Raw genomic sequence first — 18,721 nt, forward strand, 5'->3', positions numbered from 1 at the left:
TTTGTTCGTCTTTCCAAAAGCCAAGGCTCAGTACATAAACTATTTTTCCATCCAGTTCTTAATCATATTCTCAGAGTTAATGATCATATTGTGCCTTGCTACTAGTATGATATAGTTATTCATGCAAGATATAGTTATGTTTATGATTTATTTATTTCGGAATTTAATCATGCAATTGCCTAATATTTGTAACCTCTGACCTAGCAGCGCACAGAACTGAAACAGGAAACGAACAAAGAACTATTATTCTCCATTTTTGTACAGCTGATTTATTGAACGAATACATACTACATCAACAATGTCTAATAAGAGTTCCTTTTCAATGGATTCTACTTCCTGCTCGTATGCGATTCAGCTAAACCTAGTTAGTCGCAACAGATGATGACATGATGACGACTAGTACAATTTTACTCTCGTATCAATGGGCCTTCGACAGATTGGACAATCTGCGACTTGTGGTCCACATTCCGAGCATGTCTGTATGAAAATAAAGAAAAATATAGTTAAAGCATGTAGAGCATGTCTGTATGAAAATAAAGAAAAATATAGTTAAAGCATGTAAAAAATGATGCATGAAGCAGAACATCTGTCCAGTGAATCGCTGTAGGTTTCACCTGGTGGCCACAACCAAATGCCATGTCCCGGGGTTTGGAAAGGCAAACTGGGCACATCTACAGATAGTAAGACGAAGAATTTGTAATTAGATATTAGTTATATTACAGTAAGTCGTACACATGCCATAACAGTAGAAGAAAGTTTACTGACATGTGTCCTTCAGAAAATGGGTTAAATGCCAGTGGCGGAGGAATTTATCCAAGAATGAAAATATAGGAAGTGCATAAGTGACACGAGAGCTACATGTTCTGTATATTCTTTTTAAGCAGGTAAAGCAATGTAAAAAATAAAACCATATGAGTTTATCGAGGAATGAAAACATAGCAAATACACAAACACACAACAGTTGTGTGTTTCCAAGATTTCTTACAACAAGTAAAAATAAGTGTAAACTAAAAGTCTAAAACCATCAAGGATCATCAGGGGGGTAGATTCTTGTGTAAAGTTGATGTAAGATTGAATCAACTAGTAACACCTAACACGAGTTCAAAGTGCTTTAAGATAGGTTAATGTTTCCAAATTCGGGCTAGGAATCAGAACCATTTTGCTTCATCATCAAAGTCTGATCCTTAAATTTTAATTTAGTTGAACAAAAAACAGTCCCGACTCGTAATTTAGTCAAAACTATTTGTATCACATGCTAACCGGACAAACATATTGATCTAATAATTTGAACTCAAGAAAATAAATATGTTACTGCTCCAAAAATCACAACTAACTTTCTCCTGTGTATGTTGCGCTCCACTGTAACCCTGGGTTCAAATTCTTCATTATCAAACAAAATCATTCATCAATTTAATTATTCTAGTTTCAATAAAACTGATCAGAAAATTCAAATACCATGGAAATATTTTTCTCATGTTGCACCAGAAAGAATGGGTGCCCATTTTTTCCCTTTTGTGAATTACCAAAAGTATTCTACAAGGGATAGAATTTGCGGTACCTGGGGTTCTGAAACTCTACTTTCAACTGCTGGTGGGGATGTGACTGATGCTGTGATTGTTGAATCTACAGTTGGCTCCTCTCTAGGACGTGAAGGCACGCTTCGGTAGCTATTTGCTCGAGATGGTGGTGCTCTTGAAACTGTGCTATAACTTGCAAAGGGAGGAGGAAGTGGAACTCGATCAGGCGACTTTGCAAGTCGCCGTCTGGTTATAAAAAGCAAAGATAACAGAGTGAATTAGGTCAAGGACCAAGCAACAAATATGTATAGGTAAATGATCATCCTTTTATTTTTTCCATACCCTAAAATTCCAAGCTCTAATGTTGCTTTGTACTGCAACGGAATTTCCATGAGTGCTGAAAGGGCAAACTCTGTCTCCTTTTTGCTTTGACTTATCTTTTTTGACATGATCGCAGTGAAGTTGACAAACTATGAGAGAAAGTGTCAAAATCACTATTAGTTATTTTTCTTAACAAGCCAAAAAATGTTCCTGTAGTTCTGGAACTTACCTGGAAATTGTCAAAAGACCTAGCTGGTATGTTGTCATCAAACTCCTTCATCATATCCCATGGACCATCTCCAACTCCAACGAGAATTATAGACAAGGGAAATTCGCTATAACAAAAGAAAGGAACATAGTAATATGAGGTATTGAAGCAATGCTATTTGATGAGTTGTGGTATCTAAAATACTACTCTATAAATTGACCACTTCTTTAATATAATGAGATGCAGCTCTCATGCCCATTCAAGAAAAAAATGTAGTACAAACAGATCTTTGTGCTGCTTGTGCAAAGGAAATGTCTAGCTTGTAATCTTGCTGCAAACCTTGTAATCAACTGTATAATGCCTTTCTTGTGGCACTGTGGCTGCACAAACTTGGTATTACTTTACAACAATAAATCCTTTTAATCAAGCAAGTTGAGGTAGGATAGAGATGAAACCCAATGATCTATAGTCAACTTTCATGTATTTTCAATATCTTATAAGTGACTCCAAGAAATGTTGACCAACACAATAAACAATACAGATTAAATCCTTAGAAAATTTACTATTTTCAATATCATATAAGTGACTCCAAAAAATGTTGACCAACAAAGTAAACGATGCAGATTAAATCCTTAGAAAACTTGCCAAAGGTTGTTAGCCCAGTTGGCTGTGGCACAACCGGCGGCACCCGCAGGTAGGGGGTTCGAACCCCCACCGGGGCAGATTTCCCTGCCTGCGGGAAAAAAAAATCCTCGCTATGCTCCTGATGGCTTGGGCTGTGCGACCCGGCCTGGTGTTACAGTAGTACGCTCGTTGCGGTCCCGGCCCAGGTAACGGGTCAGCAGACCCAAGATCAGTAAAGAGCCAGGGTTCGGGGGGTTTTCTCGGTCGGTGTTCGGACGGATCTTCTTCTTAATATAACACCGTGGGGCGGTCTTACCCCACCGGCCGAGTTTTTTAAATCCTTAGAACACTTACTATTGTTTCTCGGAAGTCAGTACCTTAGTACCAAGAGCATTTTAGCACCATAGTGTATAGTCATAATCAGAGTTATATGCCCCGCGACTAAGAAATCCCAATAATATGTTGATTTAATTATAAACACTTCCATGTAAATATATGTGCTGTGTAATCTTCTGTTTGGCATAAAAAATGAAGCACTGCATGTGTTCCCATCTTCTGTTCTCAAGCATTACGAAACATAAACCCCAGGTACATACGCATTACTCAATGACATAAATCATTATTTCATTACCTGGCTTGTACAATAGCATCAACTGTCATTTGCTCCTGGGTACTTAACTGACCAAATTCGGTATCTACACTTCGTGTCACCTGTACAATGATAGTTCAGACACTGGCGTAATAATCGACAAATTCTTTTCAATTTTTCCTCATTCACAATAAGGCAATAATTTGAACAGAAATATTAGTGAAAAAAAAGGGATGGACCAGGGTATACCTGCCCATCAGCGATGATTACTAAAACATGGTATTGGCCACCACTTTGCTCAACAATGGTTGTGGCCATTTCAATTATTGGAGCGAATGATGTAGGACCTTGAAAAATGCCAAAATTGCATGTTCGAGAGTCAGTCCCTCAGTCTTAATTACAGAAGAGCCCAGATTTGATGCAAGAAGTGTTAGAATTGTATATGTGTGTGTGTGTGATAGGGCCCAGGTGTGCTGTGCGCCTGGACCAGGGCCGGCTCATGTGCCGAGCCCAGCTGATTAGGTCGGGCAGGCCATCCCCTGCCTATAAATGTAACCCCTGTGTTAAACCCTAATCAAGCAATCATTCCACGCAATCCTCTCTACTTTCATGGTATCACGAGTCCGGGATCCCCACGATCCCGCTTCCGCACCATAGCGGCGTGGATCGTCGCTGCCGATGGCCAGACTCTCCCCCTCCGCCGCCGCCGCCGCGTCCAAGGCTACCGCAGATGCCACTGCCGCCAAGGACGCCGCGGATGCCGCCAAGGCCCAGGCAGACGCTGCCACCGCCAAGGCTGCCGACGCCCTGGACGACAAGGACGACGCCCACTCCATCGCCACCGACGCTTCCCTTCCCAATGGCGAGGGCGATCTGAATAGCGCCATGTTTCTTCATGAAGCTGCCGCCGTTCTCAATCTGCACGCCCAGGCGGTCGCCGTGCAGAGCATTCGGAGCCTCATCCCCGTCGTCCTCGACACTGTTCCGGCAACTACTCCAGATGGAAGGAGCAGTTCCTCCTCACCCTAGGGAAGTACCAGCTGCAGGATCACGTCTTCCGTGATCGCCCTGCGCATACTTCCCCCGACTGGACGCGGATGGACTGCGTCATACGATATTGGCTCTACGGCACCCTCGCCAACGATCTTGTCGACATCGTCCTCTCCCGAAGCACCCAGGGCGCCACCGCCCGCACCACCTGGCTCGCCATCGAGGCTCAGTTCCTTGGTAACAAGGAAGCGCGCGCTCTTCATCTTGACGCCCGGTTCCGAACTTTTGTGCAGGGCGATTGTCCATCGCGGACTACTGCAAGCGCTTCAAACGTATGGCCGATGACCTCGCCGATCTTGGCGAGACCGTCACTGACCGTACTCTTGTTACTCTTGTTCTCAACGTCCTCTGCGTCCTCAACGAGAAGTACGCCTCCATCGGGCGTCATCTTCGCCGAAGTCGTCCCTTCCCCTCCTTCCCGGAGGTCTGCGACGACCTCACCTTGGAGAAGCTCACCATGGCGGAACAGGCGGCCACCCCCTCCACTGCGCTTCTCGCCGAGACGTCCACCCCCTCCCAGCGCCCTCCTGCACCCACCCAGCGCCAGTCCAGCCAACCTGGCTCCGGCTCTGGCTCTGGCTCTGGCAAGGGAAACAGGGGGGCGGCAGGTCCGACGGCTCCTCCGGCAAGGGCGGCCGGGGCAAGTGCTCCAGGGCGCCCAAGGGCACCAACTCTGCTCAGCCCATAGCAGGCGGCGGCGGCGGCTCGAGCACTCGGTCTTCCACTGCGCCTTCATCGGCGACCAATGCGCAGTGGCCGTCCTTCTACAACCCGACGGGCGCCATCCAGATGTGGCCCGTCCAGCGCCCTCCCGCTCTGCCGCCTGCGCAGCAAGCTGTCGCCCCCGCGCCGAACCAGCAGGCGCTGCAGGCTCAGCAGCAAGCGTTGCAAGGACAGGTTCAGCCTGTCTTGCAACCCTACTACGGCATCATGGTGCCTCAGCACGTCTACGGCACTGCTTCCTGCTCCTGCCCCACAGGCGCCCCCTGGGTTCACTAACCCCATGACGGGCACCTCCTGGGATCAGCAGTCGCTGGCCTCGACCTTCAGCACCATGTCGCTCCATCAGCCCCAGCAGACCGACTGGTACTTCGACTCAAGTGCTACCTCGCACATGACCTCTAGTCCTTCCACTCTTTCACATATTTTACCTCTGCGGTACCCTTTTCCTTCATCAATTGTTGTCGGTGACGGTTCTTTACTTCCTGTCACGGCTACTGGCGCCATGTCTATTCCCGGGCATCTCTCTTAATAATGTCCTTGTTTCTCCTAGACTTATTAATAACCTTATTTCCGTACGCCAGTTCACCTCTGATAACAATTTCCAATTCACCTCTGATAACAATTGCTCATTTGAATTTGACCCCGCTGGTTGCTCTGTGAAGGATCTGGCGTCGCAGAAGGTGATCCTCAGGTGCAATAGCTCCGGCCCCCTGTACCCTCTGTAGCTTCCCTCGGCGCACGCTTTTGTAGCTGCTTCTACCCCCTCGCTGTGGCATCGTGGTCTTGGTCACCCGGGTCATGAGGTCTTAGCAAAAGTTGCTTCAGTCATTCCCTTTTGTAATACAGCACATAGCCAGACTTGTCATGCCTGTCAGCTAGGGCGCCATACTCGTTTGCCTTTTCAGTCATCAAACTCGCGTGCTACTAGTAATTTTGATCTTATACACTGTGATTTGTGGACCTCACCAGTTCCTAGTGTTTCGGGATTCAAATACTATTTACTTATTCTTGATGACTGCTCTCATTATTTGTGGACATTTCCTCTCCGTGTTAAGTCTGACACTTTTTCCACACTGGCAAACTTCTTCTCTTATGTTCGCACACAGTTCGGCATGGTGGTCAAAACCGTCCAGAGCGACAACAGGTGTGAGTTCGACAACTCCAGCGCGCGCACCTTCTTCCTCACCACCGGTGTTCATTTGCGCATGTCCTGCCCATACACCTCGCCTCAAAACGGTAAAGCCGAGCGCATGATTCGTACCATCAATAACGCTGCTCGCTCCCTGCTATTTCAGGCCAGCATGCCTCCATCCTATTGGGTTGAGGCACTTTACACCGCGACACACGTGTTGAACATCCTCCCGACCAAAACTCTGCAGTCTGCCACGCCTCACTTTGCATTGTTTGGCGCAGCACCGTCTTATGGTCATCTTCGGGTTTTTGGCTGTCTATGTTATCCTAACCTCTCCACTACGGCAGCACATAAACTCTCTCGCCGCTCAGCCGCGTGTGTCTTCCTTGGATATTCCGCTAATGGGTACCGTTGCCTTGACATTCAGTCTAACCGGGTCCTCATCTCACGTCACGTTGTCTTTGATGAGACTTCGTTCCCGTTCGCCTCACAGTCTACCCCTGATGCCACGGATTTTGAGTTCCTTTTGGATCAGACTGACCCTGTGACGTCTCCAATCGGACCCGTACAGTCTTTTGCCTACAGGTCCACCCATGGCCCCAGCTGCACTGCCACGTGCGGCCACGACAGGCGCATCGTCTTTTGCGCCGTCCCAGCAGGCCGCTCTGGGGCTGCCTCCTGTGTTGGACGCCCTTTCACCAGGCTCGGCCCCTGGCGCAGCGTCTCTGACCTCGGCCCCAGCATCCTTGGCTGGTGCTCCTGCGGCGCTTGGCGCGGGGGGCGCCCTCCCCTGGTGGCGCGCCCGGCGCGGCCGCGCCCTCCCCGACGCCCCTAGCCTTCACGTCGCGGCCTGTGCCTCCAGCTGCACCGGCCGCGGCCTCTCCGTCCACCGCTCCTCGTCTACGTCCGCTGCGTGAGTACATCCACGTCTACACTCGTCGGTCCGTCAATGGACCGGCCCCTCCTCGCCCTCTTCCACGTGGTGTCGTTCCGACGCAGCCCGTGTCTAACCAACATGGGATGATCACACGTGCGAAGAGTGGGCTGCGGTTCCCATCCATCCACACCGCCTCGACGCTCTCTCCGGTTCCTCGCTCCTACCGAGGCGGTCTTGCTGATCCAAATTGGCGAGGCGCTATGCAGGAGGAATTCGATGCTCTGTTGATGAACCATACCTAAGATCTTGTTCCACGGCCGCCGCACTGCAACATTGTGAGTGGCAAGTGGGTGTTTAAACACAAGTTCAAGGCGGACGGTACACTGGAGCGCTACAAGACTCGTTGGGTTCTCCGCGGTTTCACTCAGCGTCCCGGCATCGACTTTGATGAGACCTTCAGCCCAGTGGTCAAGGCAGCTACAGTTCGCACAGTTGTGTCTTTGGCTCTTTCTCGCAGTTGGCCTATTCAGGCATATTCATCAGTTGGATGTCAAGAATGCCTTTCTCCACGGCAACCTGTCTGAGACAGTCTACTGCTCGGAGCCGACAGGTTTTGAGGACCCAGCTTATCCCGGTTATGTGTGCAAGCTCAATCGGTCACTTTATGGACTTAAGCAGGCGCCCAGGGCCTGGTACAGCCGCTTTGCCTCCTACATCATTCAGCTTGGTTTTGTGGAGGCCAAGACAGACTAGACCTGGGCATCCTCCGGGCCGGGTCGGGTTCGGGTCGGGCCAAAAAAAGCCCGGTGTTTTTTCTAGCGGCCCGTGCCCGACCCGACCCGGTGGCCGGGCCGTAAAATTGAGCCCGCACCCGACCCGACAGCCAGTCGGGTCGGGTTCGGGTCGGGTCGGGCCGGGCCTATGTAAAATGTCGGGTTCCTTCGGGTTTTTCGGGTTTCGGGATCAATTTTTAGCCCGTGCCCGGCCCGTCAGTCATACCGGGTCAAAAATTTTGACCCGAGCCCGCCCATCAAACTCTTCGGGTCGGGTCGGGCTATTTTCGGGCGGGTTGGGTCGGGTCAGTCGGGTCGGGCAGCCCATGCCCAGGTCTAAGACAGACACATCTTTGTTTGTCTTCCACCAGGGCAGCGACACTGCATATCTTTTGCTCTATGTTGATGACATCGTCCTCACGGCGTCGTCACCGCAGCAACTTCGTCGTGTCATCAGCCCTCCAGCGGGAGTTCTCCATGAAAGATCTCGGTAAGCTTCATCATTTTCTGGGTATACATGTGCAGCGCAGTGGTTCTAGTCTTCTTCTGTCCCAGCGCCAGTATATGATGGAGATTCTTCAGCGTGCCGGTATGTCTGACTGCAAGCCTTGTGCCACGCCAGTTGACACAAATCCTAAGCTTTCTGCGGATGGAGTTCCTGTTTCAGACCCTACTGATTTTTGCAGTCTTGCTGGAGCTTTGCAGTATTTGACTTTCACTCGTCCAGACATCGCCTATGCTGTTCAGCAGGTTTGTCTCCATATGCATGATCCTCGAGAGCCTCATCTAGCTGCTCTCAAGCGGATTCTGCGGTATGTTCGGGGCACTCTACACCTGGGACTTCTACTGCGCCCGTCTGCTCAGTCTGATCTTGTGGTTTACTCAGACGCTGATTGGGCGGGCTGCCCTGATACTCGCAAGTCCACCTCCGGCTATGCTGTCTTCCTTGGCGACAATCTCATCTCTTGGTCCTCGAAATGACAGACTGATGTTTCCTGTTCGAGCGCCGAAGCAGAGTATCAAGCTGTCGCCAATGCTGTTGCTGAGGTCTCCTGGTTGCGCCAACTGCTAGCCGAGCTACATGTGCCAGTCAGCCGAGCTGCTTTGGTCTACTACGACAATAGTATACATGTCTGCCAACCCCGTTCAGCATCAACGCACCAAACATGTTGAGATCGATCTACACTTTGTTCGGGAGCGTGTTGCTACAGGAGCTGTCCGCGTTCTTCATGTTCCTACGAGTTCACAGTATGCCGACATCTTCACCAAAGGCTTGCCGTCTTTAGTGTTCACGGAGTTCAGATCCAGTCTTAACGTTCAGGCTGCCGACGATCAGACTGCAGGGGGTGTTAGAATTGTATATGTGTGTGTGCGTGATAGGGCCCAAGTGTGCTGTGCGCCTGGGCCAGGGCCGGCTCATGTGCCGAGCCCAGCTGATTAGGTCGGGCAGGCCATCCCCTGCCTATAAATGTAACCCCTGTGTTAAACCCTAATCAAGCAATCATTCCACGCAATCCTCTCTACTTTCAAGAAGTAATCCTAGTACTATAAATAAAGGTGGCAAGAGTCCCAAAGGGTTACGCACAATTGTTCCCAGTTTTCAAATTAGATCCATGAAATGACAGTTAAATATTTCCAGAAAATAAAAACTAAGTTGAACTTTTCATACCAGAAAGGCGAAGGTGAGGAACAATCTCTCTGTATCGAGCTAAAGCTTCCTGAAAACCATTGCATGGTCTTTCATCAGGATAAAAGGCAAATACATCTTGGTCATGTGTAGATGCTGCATTTTTCAAACAAGAACTATTAGACATGTAATTCCTCTGTATCCCAATAAAAGTAGCAGCATATTACCATCTCCAAAACCATAGCAAGGAATTAAATTATCCTCGTCAAAAGCTGATAAGGTCTGCCCAATGATCGATATTGCCTGTTCATAAGGATTTGGGGTGTCACCAATATGATGCAGGCTCGTACCATTGAAGGAATTCTTTCCTGCAAATGAAAATAGTCAGGTATTCAAAATCCAAGAACAAATGTTTTCTTTCCTTGCAGATAAGTTCACACAAACTACCTGTCCATTCATTACTTTTTGTGAAATCAATTCCTATGATTAAATTGGAAGACTCCAGACCAGCTTGTGCTAATGCTTCGATAACCTGCATTTTTAGTACATGTTAGGATTTGCCAAAACCTAACGCAACTCCGCCTATGCTGACTGGAAGACTCTCTCCTGAGTCGTCTCAGCATAGCCGGTCCCAAGCCCGGGTAAAGGAGGAGGGTTGCGTTAAGTTTTGGCAAACCAGCATAAAAAATAGCCACTCTAATTTTCGGATTTCATCTTTAGCCTACCCCAACTTGCTTGGGAAAAAAGGCTATGTTGTTGTTGTTGTTGTTGTTAGGATTTGCTTTTCACGCCAATGGAACAATATAGAATGAGAGAGCTATGGAAAAGTGAAAGTGTGTTCAAGATGATTCCATAGTGGATGGGCGTAATAGAACACGTGGGCATGGACTCGGCCAGTTAAATGATACTCAAGTCATGTAAGTTATGTTGAATGTCGATATGGACTAGGCCAGTTAAAGGCCGTTTTGTCATGTGGTTAGCTGCTCATAACTGCTGCTGGACAGCTGACAGATTAGCAAGGCGAGGGCTTCCCCATCCAGCGGCCTGGTGCCTGCTGTGTGACCAGGCTGAGGAGAATATAGAGCACCTCCTTTTGGGGTGTGTTTTCTCCAGGCAATTCTGGTTCTCTCCTACAGCACGTCGGCCTTCCCCTGCTGGCACCGACTACTGGCAAATCATCCTTTGACAACTGGTGGGCAAAAGTGGAAGCCTCTGTTAATAGGGATGTACGAAAAGGCCTAAACTCGCTCATTATCCTTGGGGTCTGGAGCATATGGAGGCATCGAAATGATTTTCTCTTCAATGGGGCTACTCCAAATGTAGTCATGGCAGGAGCCTTGCTCGGGAAGAAGTGCACAAGTGGAGTCTGGCAGGAGCTAAGGGCCTTTCCTTCCTCACTGCCAGCAGGGTCGCATAAGGGGCCTCCTTGTGGTCTAGCTATCTAGGCTCGCAGGTGTGCTCCTGGTTGTTTGTGTGTGCGTTGAGTGTGTCGTGTGTGTTTCGTGTGCCAGTGTGGGTGTGGGTTGTGTGTGTTCTGAGTCATGTATTACTCTTTTTCTTCTACTATTAATGCAACCATACACAACTCTCATGTGTATTCGAGAAAAAAGAAATGGTCCCAAAACACCGAGCTGACTACAATTATCTGTTGTAATATTTTTAGGGAAAATTGGCTGTGTAGCATCAAAAAATGACGACTTCCGGAAAATACCACTAGAAGAGCTTGTTCACGTGAGATGCCACTAAAAGATCGAAATGGTAACTGAAACTAGCACTCTGTTAGATTTTGGCACAAACGGTGTTTGATCCAAGGTGTAGAGCCACTTTTTCGAGAAGTTTAGTAGTGCTTTTTGGAGGTGCCTTGCGGAAAAGTGTGTGTTAGTATTGTTGTCTCTTCAATAGCACGTTCCCAGTACATTCATTACATATAGATGGACATACTTGATTATGTACTAGGTACTTTTATGCCTTATTTTATTGTAGAAAGTGAGCTCACAAAGCAGTAATGCAGTCCAATTGCTCAAAAATGGTGCATGCCTTATGTTAATTCCAACATAACAATAATCTCCTAGTGGAAAATTCATGTTTCACAAACTATAAATAGAATTAGGACTTTCACAATGTCAAACTATTCATGTGCTAAGGTTAACCTTATAAGCCCATTTTTTATTCTCAAAGTGAGATACGTGGGAAAATATCCATTGAAACTTTCTAGGAGTAAATGTACTGTAGTAAGTTCAAATACTAGCACCACCAGAAACTTGAAAGCAAATACTCTCTAAACAGCCATATCCTAACATGGCATTTCCTGCTTGCAAGTTTCTTCTCTAGATAGCTCTGAACTTTTAACTTATTCCACTCTTTCTGTGAAATCAGTCAGTGTAAAAAGAAAAGCTACAAATGCTGATTGTGTAAACTATCTAATCAGAATATCGTATCACCAAAGCAATCAGAATCTCTCTCCAGACTTCACCATAAAAGGTCCTTATCATCATCAGTTAAACAGTAAACAGAACACGTGTGTCAGAATTTATGACCCGCTTCAATACTGGAGCTTCAGTTCCGTCCAATACCAACAAAATATTAAAATAAGTTCCAAATCCATGTTCATTTGAAGCATCATCTAGTTTGTCAGTTGACACTAACCAAACATCCCAATATTAATCCCCCTAGATTTTGAACATTTAAGCATCATCGCATACCACAATTAAACGTAACAAATACATACCTCATCCAGGGAGCGGTACTGGTCAACAATCTTGGAGTACTTCCTCTCCAGCCTGGGCCGCTTACCCCCAGCTGCCACCGCCCTCGCTGGCATCGCCCGCGTCTCGATTGCCCTCAGCGGAGGCGCCGACAAGGAATATGCATGGGCCGCCGCCGGCGGCGGACGCGAGTAGGCACTCGAGGACACCACTACGTCCTCAGCCGGCGGCGGCGGCGGCGCGCTACGCCGCCGGAAGCTCGAGGACGAGGAGTACTCATCCGCGGCGGGAGCAGAGGGAGAATACGGCAGCAGAGGCGAGTCCCAGAGCTGCTGAGGCGGCGCCGACGCCGGCTCGTAGGGGTCGCGGCGCGGCGAGGCTGTCGGCGACCTGCGGCGCGCTGCCGCCGCCGACTCTTGCAGCGGGTCCTCCTGCTGCTCGGCTGGCCCCGCGAGGAGGTTGCCGACGATCCGGGTGGCCGTTTGCAGCACCAGGAAGAGCACCCAAAGCAGGAAGGTGCCGATCTTGCCGACCACCACCTAGCGATTTCGCGAAAGGAACAAGAACGGCGCGCAGTCAGCCAAATCGAAATGAAAAAAATCCTCCGCCAGCAAGAACAGAAAAATCAAAGCGAAGCTCAGCTCCCAAGAGCAAGAAACAGTCGGAGCCCAGCTTCCAAGAACAGGAACCGTGTCTTGCCGCGCCCTTGGGGAAGGAGTTCAAGCGCCCAGCTAGTACTTACCAAGAAGCCGCTCATACCGAAGAGGAAGAAGAGGAGGACCGCCGTTTGCTCGGATTGGGGGGGACTGATCGCCAAGTTGGGGATTTGGGAATGGAGTGCTGGTGCCGGTGGTGCGGGCCGGGACGGGTTGTCAGAGCGGTGGACTTGACTAGCCGGCCGAGGAAGAAGAGGACGACGACTCCCTCAAATCTGTGAGCCCGTGAGGAGAGTGACGGTGGTTGCTTTCGGGTGCAGCTACTTTTGTCTGGCCAGCGTGCTTGCGTGTACTCATTGGTTAGCTTAGCTAGGTTGCTGATTCTGACCTATCTTACTGCGTAAGTGCAGGGAAAACGGATTTTATAGGTGAATGGTATCAGAAAGAGAGAATTCCTGTATGCCATTAAAAATTGATCACTCCTTTACTTGCTACTGAAATTGTTCACTTCCTTGTGTGCTATTACACAAAAAATGCATTCCCCTCGATACCATTATCGTCAATTCCGTACCAAAATATCACTATTCTGGTTGTAACTGTCGTCAAAGTAAACTTGAAATGTTATTGTTGCCCCTCCTCACACTGACGAGATTGGCCCACACAAAGACCCCCAAATCCTCCACCAAGGTAATAGCATCTCCAGCAATAGCTCTTAAATTAGACCCTCTAAATGTTAAATAGGGGTTGCCTCTATTAACTCCAACAATAGCCATCAACCTAACACATAATTGAGGACTACCTAGAGACCCCTAGGAAGATGGGGTAAATTTGAAGGCCTCCCCAAAACAGAGGGACAAGTAGATGGTCTGCTCTAGCTTAGGGCTCTAAACTTGAGTTTCAAGATGTGCTCGATTTGGATGGAAGAAGGCTAAAAAGCGATTAATTTGGATGTCTAGTTAGAGCAACCCCAGCAGACCCTGTAAATAGCTCACTATCTCTGCCCATGTCGGCGGCAGCGCCAGCGGCGGATCAAGGCAGGGCGCTGGCCTGCCACATGCGCGCGGGCCGCGAGTGCGGGCGGGTGACCACGTCGGGGTAGGCCAACGCTATAAGTGCATTTCCCACCCTAAGTGGTTTTTGGTGTTGATGACGTACATAATTAAGGAGCTAATAGTTTTATTGAGCTATGAGCAGGTTCAAAAATCATTAAAATAAAAAAGAGCAATTAATAAAGCCATATTTGCTAAAGAGACGGTGTTTGAGCTTCATTGAAGATCTTTTATTGATTCTATTTTGAATTTGAGTATAAAAAATATCGTACTATTAAGAGGGGTGCAAAAGATTGCTTGGAGATGCAAAAGTATTTAACTGAGATGCTAACTATCCTTAAGAGACACTTTGCACTCTTTTGAGCACTTTTTCAGTAGGGATCGGAAGATCCGACCAGGTGTCCGATGTTCCAACCCCCTTCGAAAGCTGTTTACTTCTTTCGATGAGGGGTTCTCGGCCGGCTGAAAAATAACTCGGCCGGAAGTTGCGACAATCACATAGCCTGCACCGCAACGACTAGTTTTTGTAGCTCGGCTATAAATACCCTTTCAACCCTCTTTTGATGTTGACTCCCCATGAACACAACACCTTTTTGACTTCCAAGATCTCTCTCCACTCTCTCCAAGAGCTAATCCTTGAGCTGATTCGAGTTAGGGCTTAGAAACAAGATTAAGATGTGAGCTTAAGTCTTTGACTTGTAAGTGCAGCCAACTTCATCTCAAGAGCACTAGAAGCATCGCCATCCATCGATTCGCATTTGTTACTCTTAAAATTTGCTTCTAGACGATTAGGGATCACCCGTGGAGCGTCCTCTCTTATGTGTGCGCCCCCGGAGATTTGTATTACCCCGTCCTTGGTCGTCTTTGATAGTGAGTGACTCAATCCTCCTTTGTGGTTGACTGAGTGGGGGAAAGGGTTAGCGGACAACCCTGCTCTTGGTGAGCTTCTCAACGGAGAGGTAGCTCCCTTAGTGAGGATGAGCTTTAGGCAGTGCTGGTTACCACGTCTACGGACCCTCTTCTAGGCAGTGCTAGCATGAGAGCCTCGACGACAGCTACACCCCCAGTCAGTTCAGATCCAGCAGGCAGTTCTGACCAGCTGCTCCCGTCCGTCACCGAGGGTTCACCGTCCGACGACGACGACGACGATGACCCGGACCGCTTCCTCGCCGTACCGCGACAGCCGGACCAGTAGCTCGCATTTTTGGTGCTTTGATGCCAAAGGGGGAGAGAGTCAGGGGGAGTTGGAGTCAGGGGGAGAGTAGAGTTAGAGAGAGCTCGTAGTTGCAGGACCTTGATGTTTTATTCTCATTTGATGTTAGTTCATGGATATGTACATTTGACTCTTGAGTATGCCGTGTGTTGAGACATATCTATGGATTTCGTTTGAGCCGTTGAGCTCCTTGGTTCTCTTTCGAGTTTGCTTGAGTTTATCCTGTTTATCTTTCTCGCTCTCTCGTTATTTTTTATGTTTGTGTTGTCATCAATCACCAAAAAGGGGGAGATTGTAAGAATCTAGGCCCTCAAGGTATGTTTCGGTGATTAATGACAACCATTATTGTGACTAATGAGTTTGTGCAGCTTAATGAATCATTACCGCTCATTTGGTCGTATGTCAAAAGAGGCCCCTAAATTTCGCTATCCAAAAAGGCGATCTCGGTATTCAACTCAAATATATAACAAGACTAAGGATCTTTCTAGTCCTAAGTGTCGTAAGGTTGAGAAGGACACTTAGGTTAGTATAGGTTTTATAGTTTTGTAGTGATCGCACTATTAAGAGGGGTTAAGGTCAAGTAACTTGAGCATGGACATGATCAATCAAAAATGGATGCACACTATGGTCACTCAGGTTCTAAAGAAGTTCAAATAAGTGGTTTTCAACTTATATCTCAAGAATATTTGGATTTCACTCAAGACTCAAATAAGAAAAGGCAAAATCAGAAAAAGTCTATACACCAGTTTAACCGACGCTTCCATTTTTCTATACGTCGGTTAAACGAAGTCAGTAGAGTCTGGACAAGTCAATACACCGGTTAAACCGATGTGTTTGAATTTAACATCGGTGCATTAGTCCAGAGTTGGTTTTTCCAGGGTGTTTCAAGGTCTATACACCGGTTAAACCGACGATGTTTGAAATCAAACGTCGATGCAATTGACCAGTGAGATGGTTTTTCCAAGGATTTCAGAAGTTGTACTCACTGGTTAAACCGACGATAGATTTGAGTTAACGTCGGTGCAGTTGTTCAGAGACTTGGTTTTTCTGTTGATCAGTGGACAACTACACTCACCGGTTAAACCGATGATACGTCGGTTAATCTGCCCAAGTTGTAACGGTTAGTTTTCAGAAGGGGCAGTTTACATTCAACGGTTAAACCGACGCTGGCTATTGGAGGATCGTCGGATTAACCAGCGCTACGCAGTTTTCTGGCAGCTTTTCTCCAACGGCTCTATTCGTGTGAGCTGCCTATATATACCCCTCCAATGGGTCATTTTGCACACTCTTGACACCAGGCAACATTCATACACTCATATATTGTTGAGAGCCACCTTGAGCTTCATCTTCCACATATTTGTTCATTCAATCAATCACGAAGCAAGACTAAGGACTTGAGTAGAGAGAAGCTTGTGTGCATCCGTTCTTGGTGATCGGTTCTTGCTCAAGTGAAGGCCCTAGCTTGTTACTCTTGGTGATTGGCAGCACCTAGGCGATCTTGGTGATTGAAGGTGTTTCTTCCGGAGCTTGCCAAGGATTGTGGGAGCCCGAAGAAGGTTGTACGTGGCTTGAGCTCCACCACGCGCGGGATGGTGAACGGAGATTCTTAGTGAGCGCCCTCGTCTCGGTGACTTGGGAGGTGACAAGACTCTTAGTGAGTGTCACAACGTAGATTAGGGGTGTGTGCCAACACATCGACACCACGGAAAAAATCCGGTTGTCTCTTGCCCACTCTTTACTTTCAAGCACTTACTTTCATGCAATTATTCATGTGCTTGACCTTAGAGATCATAGCTTAGCTCTACCTTACTTAATTTCATATCTAGTTGTATCTTTGTAAACTTGTCTAGTTTGCTTAGCTAGCCAGTTGGTGAATTGAGCCTTACTAGTATTGCATAGGTTAAGGTTGTTTTACTTTGTTTTAGAAATTTGAAAAATGCCCAATTCACCCCCCCCTCTTGGTCCATCGATCCTTACAATTGGTATCAAAGCCTCGTTGCTCATTTGGATCATTAGGCTTCACCGCCTAGAGCTGTGGCCAAGATGGGAGGTTCGCCACCTCACTTCGAGGACAAGAACTTTGCCTATTGAAAAGTTCGTATGGCCGCATACCTTGATGCGATTGCCCCCGAAGTGTGGTTGGCAATAAAGACCGGGTTCACCGGAACTCCCACCTCGGAGCAATTAAAATGGAATGCTAAGGCTAGAAATGTAATTTTCGAAGCCATTAGTGTGGATGTCTTTGCTAGAGTAAATGGCATGGACTTAGCAAGTGATATATGGAAAGAGCTATTTGAAATTCATGACGGCTCTACAAAAGTTCGTGAACAAAAATATCACTTGTTTAGAGCTAAGTATAATTCATTTAAGATGCTAGCTCATGAAAATTGCAATGATATGTATTCTCGCTTGAATGTCATTGTCAAGGACATTAATACTCTTGAAGTTTCTAAAATTGACAGTGGCTCCATCAACCGCAAGATTCTCATGCTCCTTCCGAAGCCCAAGTATAACATCATCAATGCTATGCTTCAAAAGGAGAATCTTGATACGATGGAAGTGGGAGAGCTTGTGGGCGAAATTCGCGCTCATGAAATGGGTATCCTCGGTATGTCCGAAGAGCCAACTACAAGCAAGTCAATTGCTCTCAAAACCAAGGCAAACAAGTCCCGCAAGCTCAAGATGGTTAAGCAATAATCAAGCTCAAGCAATGAAGAAGAAGATCATCATGAAAGCTCATCCGATGAAGAAGATGATGGAGAACTTGCTCTCATGATGAGTAAGTTCACACGCTTGAATGACAAGATCAACAAGAAGGGTTTCAACTTTCACCCTAAAAGAAGAATGTTCTGGCCATGGGGAGATATCAAGAACAAAAATTGCTACAATTGTGGAGAAAAAGGTCACATTGCTCCAAATTGCCCCAAGCTGGACAAGAGAAAGAAGGACAACAAGAGCAAGCATCGCCATGATTCAAGCGATGATAATGAAGACGAGAAGAAGAAAAAAAACAAGAAACTTGGAAAGAAGAAGAACCATGACAAGAAGACCAAGCTCTTCCCAAAGAAAAAGGGCAACACCAAGAGAAACTTCTTGGTAGAAAAACAAGAGTGGGTGACCGATGTGTCATCAAGTGAAGAGTCAAGTGATAAGGAAGAAGATATCATCACCATCGCCCTCACCAATGAAGAATCATCGCTACCTCCACCTACCATGTGCCTCATGGCAAAAGGTAAAACAAAGGTATGTAAGGAGGATAGTAATAGTGACAATGATAGTGATGAAGAGCTTGACCCTTATGAGTTTACTAACCTCATTAATGAGTATACATCCGTCATCAAGAGGGAAAAGGGCAAAGTCAAGGTTCTTGAGAGCACTCATGCCAAGTTAGAGCTTGCCCACTCCGACTTGCTTGGCAAGTACAATGACTTGCTCAAAAAGCACAATGAGTCACTTGTACTTGCTAAGCAAGTTGAAGAGAGCCACAAAAAAGCTTAAACAAGAGCATAGAGAGTTGGCTCACAAATATCAAGAACTAGAATTTGCCTATGAAGCAATTGACCCAAGTCTTGAGAACTTTGTCAATGAAACTATTGAAAAGGTCAATGCTTCTACTTCATGTGATGACCTACTCATTAATGCAAATGCCACTAATAT

General features: G+C 47.2%; 1 protein-coding gene across 1 annotated transcript; it reads right to left on the bottom strand.

Moving 5' to 3' along the window:
* Positions 1-217: 217 nt before the first annotated feature.
* Positions 218-13,106, bottom strand: LOC120666037 (E3 ubiquitin-protein ligase RGLG2-like). The gene is made up of 12 exons (XM_039945823.1): positions 12,889-13,106; positions 12,170-12,685; positions 9,889-9,973; positions 9,669-9,809; positions 9,484-9,597; positions 3,509-3,606; positions 3,302-3,381; positions 2,068-2,173; positions 1,860-1,987; positions 1,559-1,763; positions 615-671; positions 218-477 (listed from the first exon to the last, which is right to left on the bottom strand). Exons 1-12 carry the CDS (start codon positions 12,901-12,903, stop codon positions 397-399), a joined length of 1,626 nt encoding a protein of 541 aa, XP_039801757.1. The 5' UTR covers positions 12,904-13,106; the 3' UTR covers positions 218-396.
* Between the last annotated feature and the right edge of the window lie 5,615 nt (positions 13,107-18,721).

This window comes from Panicum virgatum, chromosome 3N (genome assembly GCF_016808335.1).
Source record: "Panicum virgatum strain AP13 chromosome 3N, P.virgatum_v5, whole genome shotgun sequence".
NCBI classification, from domain to species: Eukaryota; Viridiplantae; Streptophyta; class Magnoliopsida; order Poales; family Poaceae; genus Panicum; species Panicum virgatum.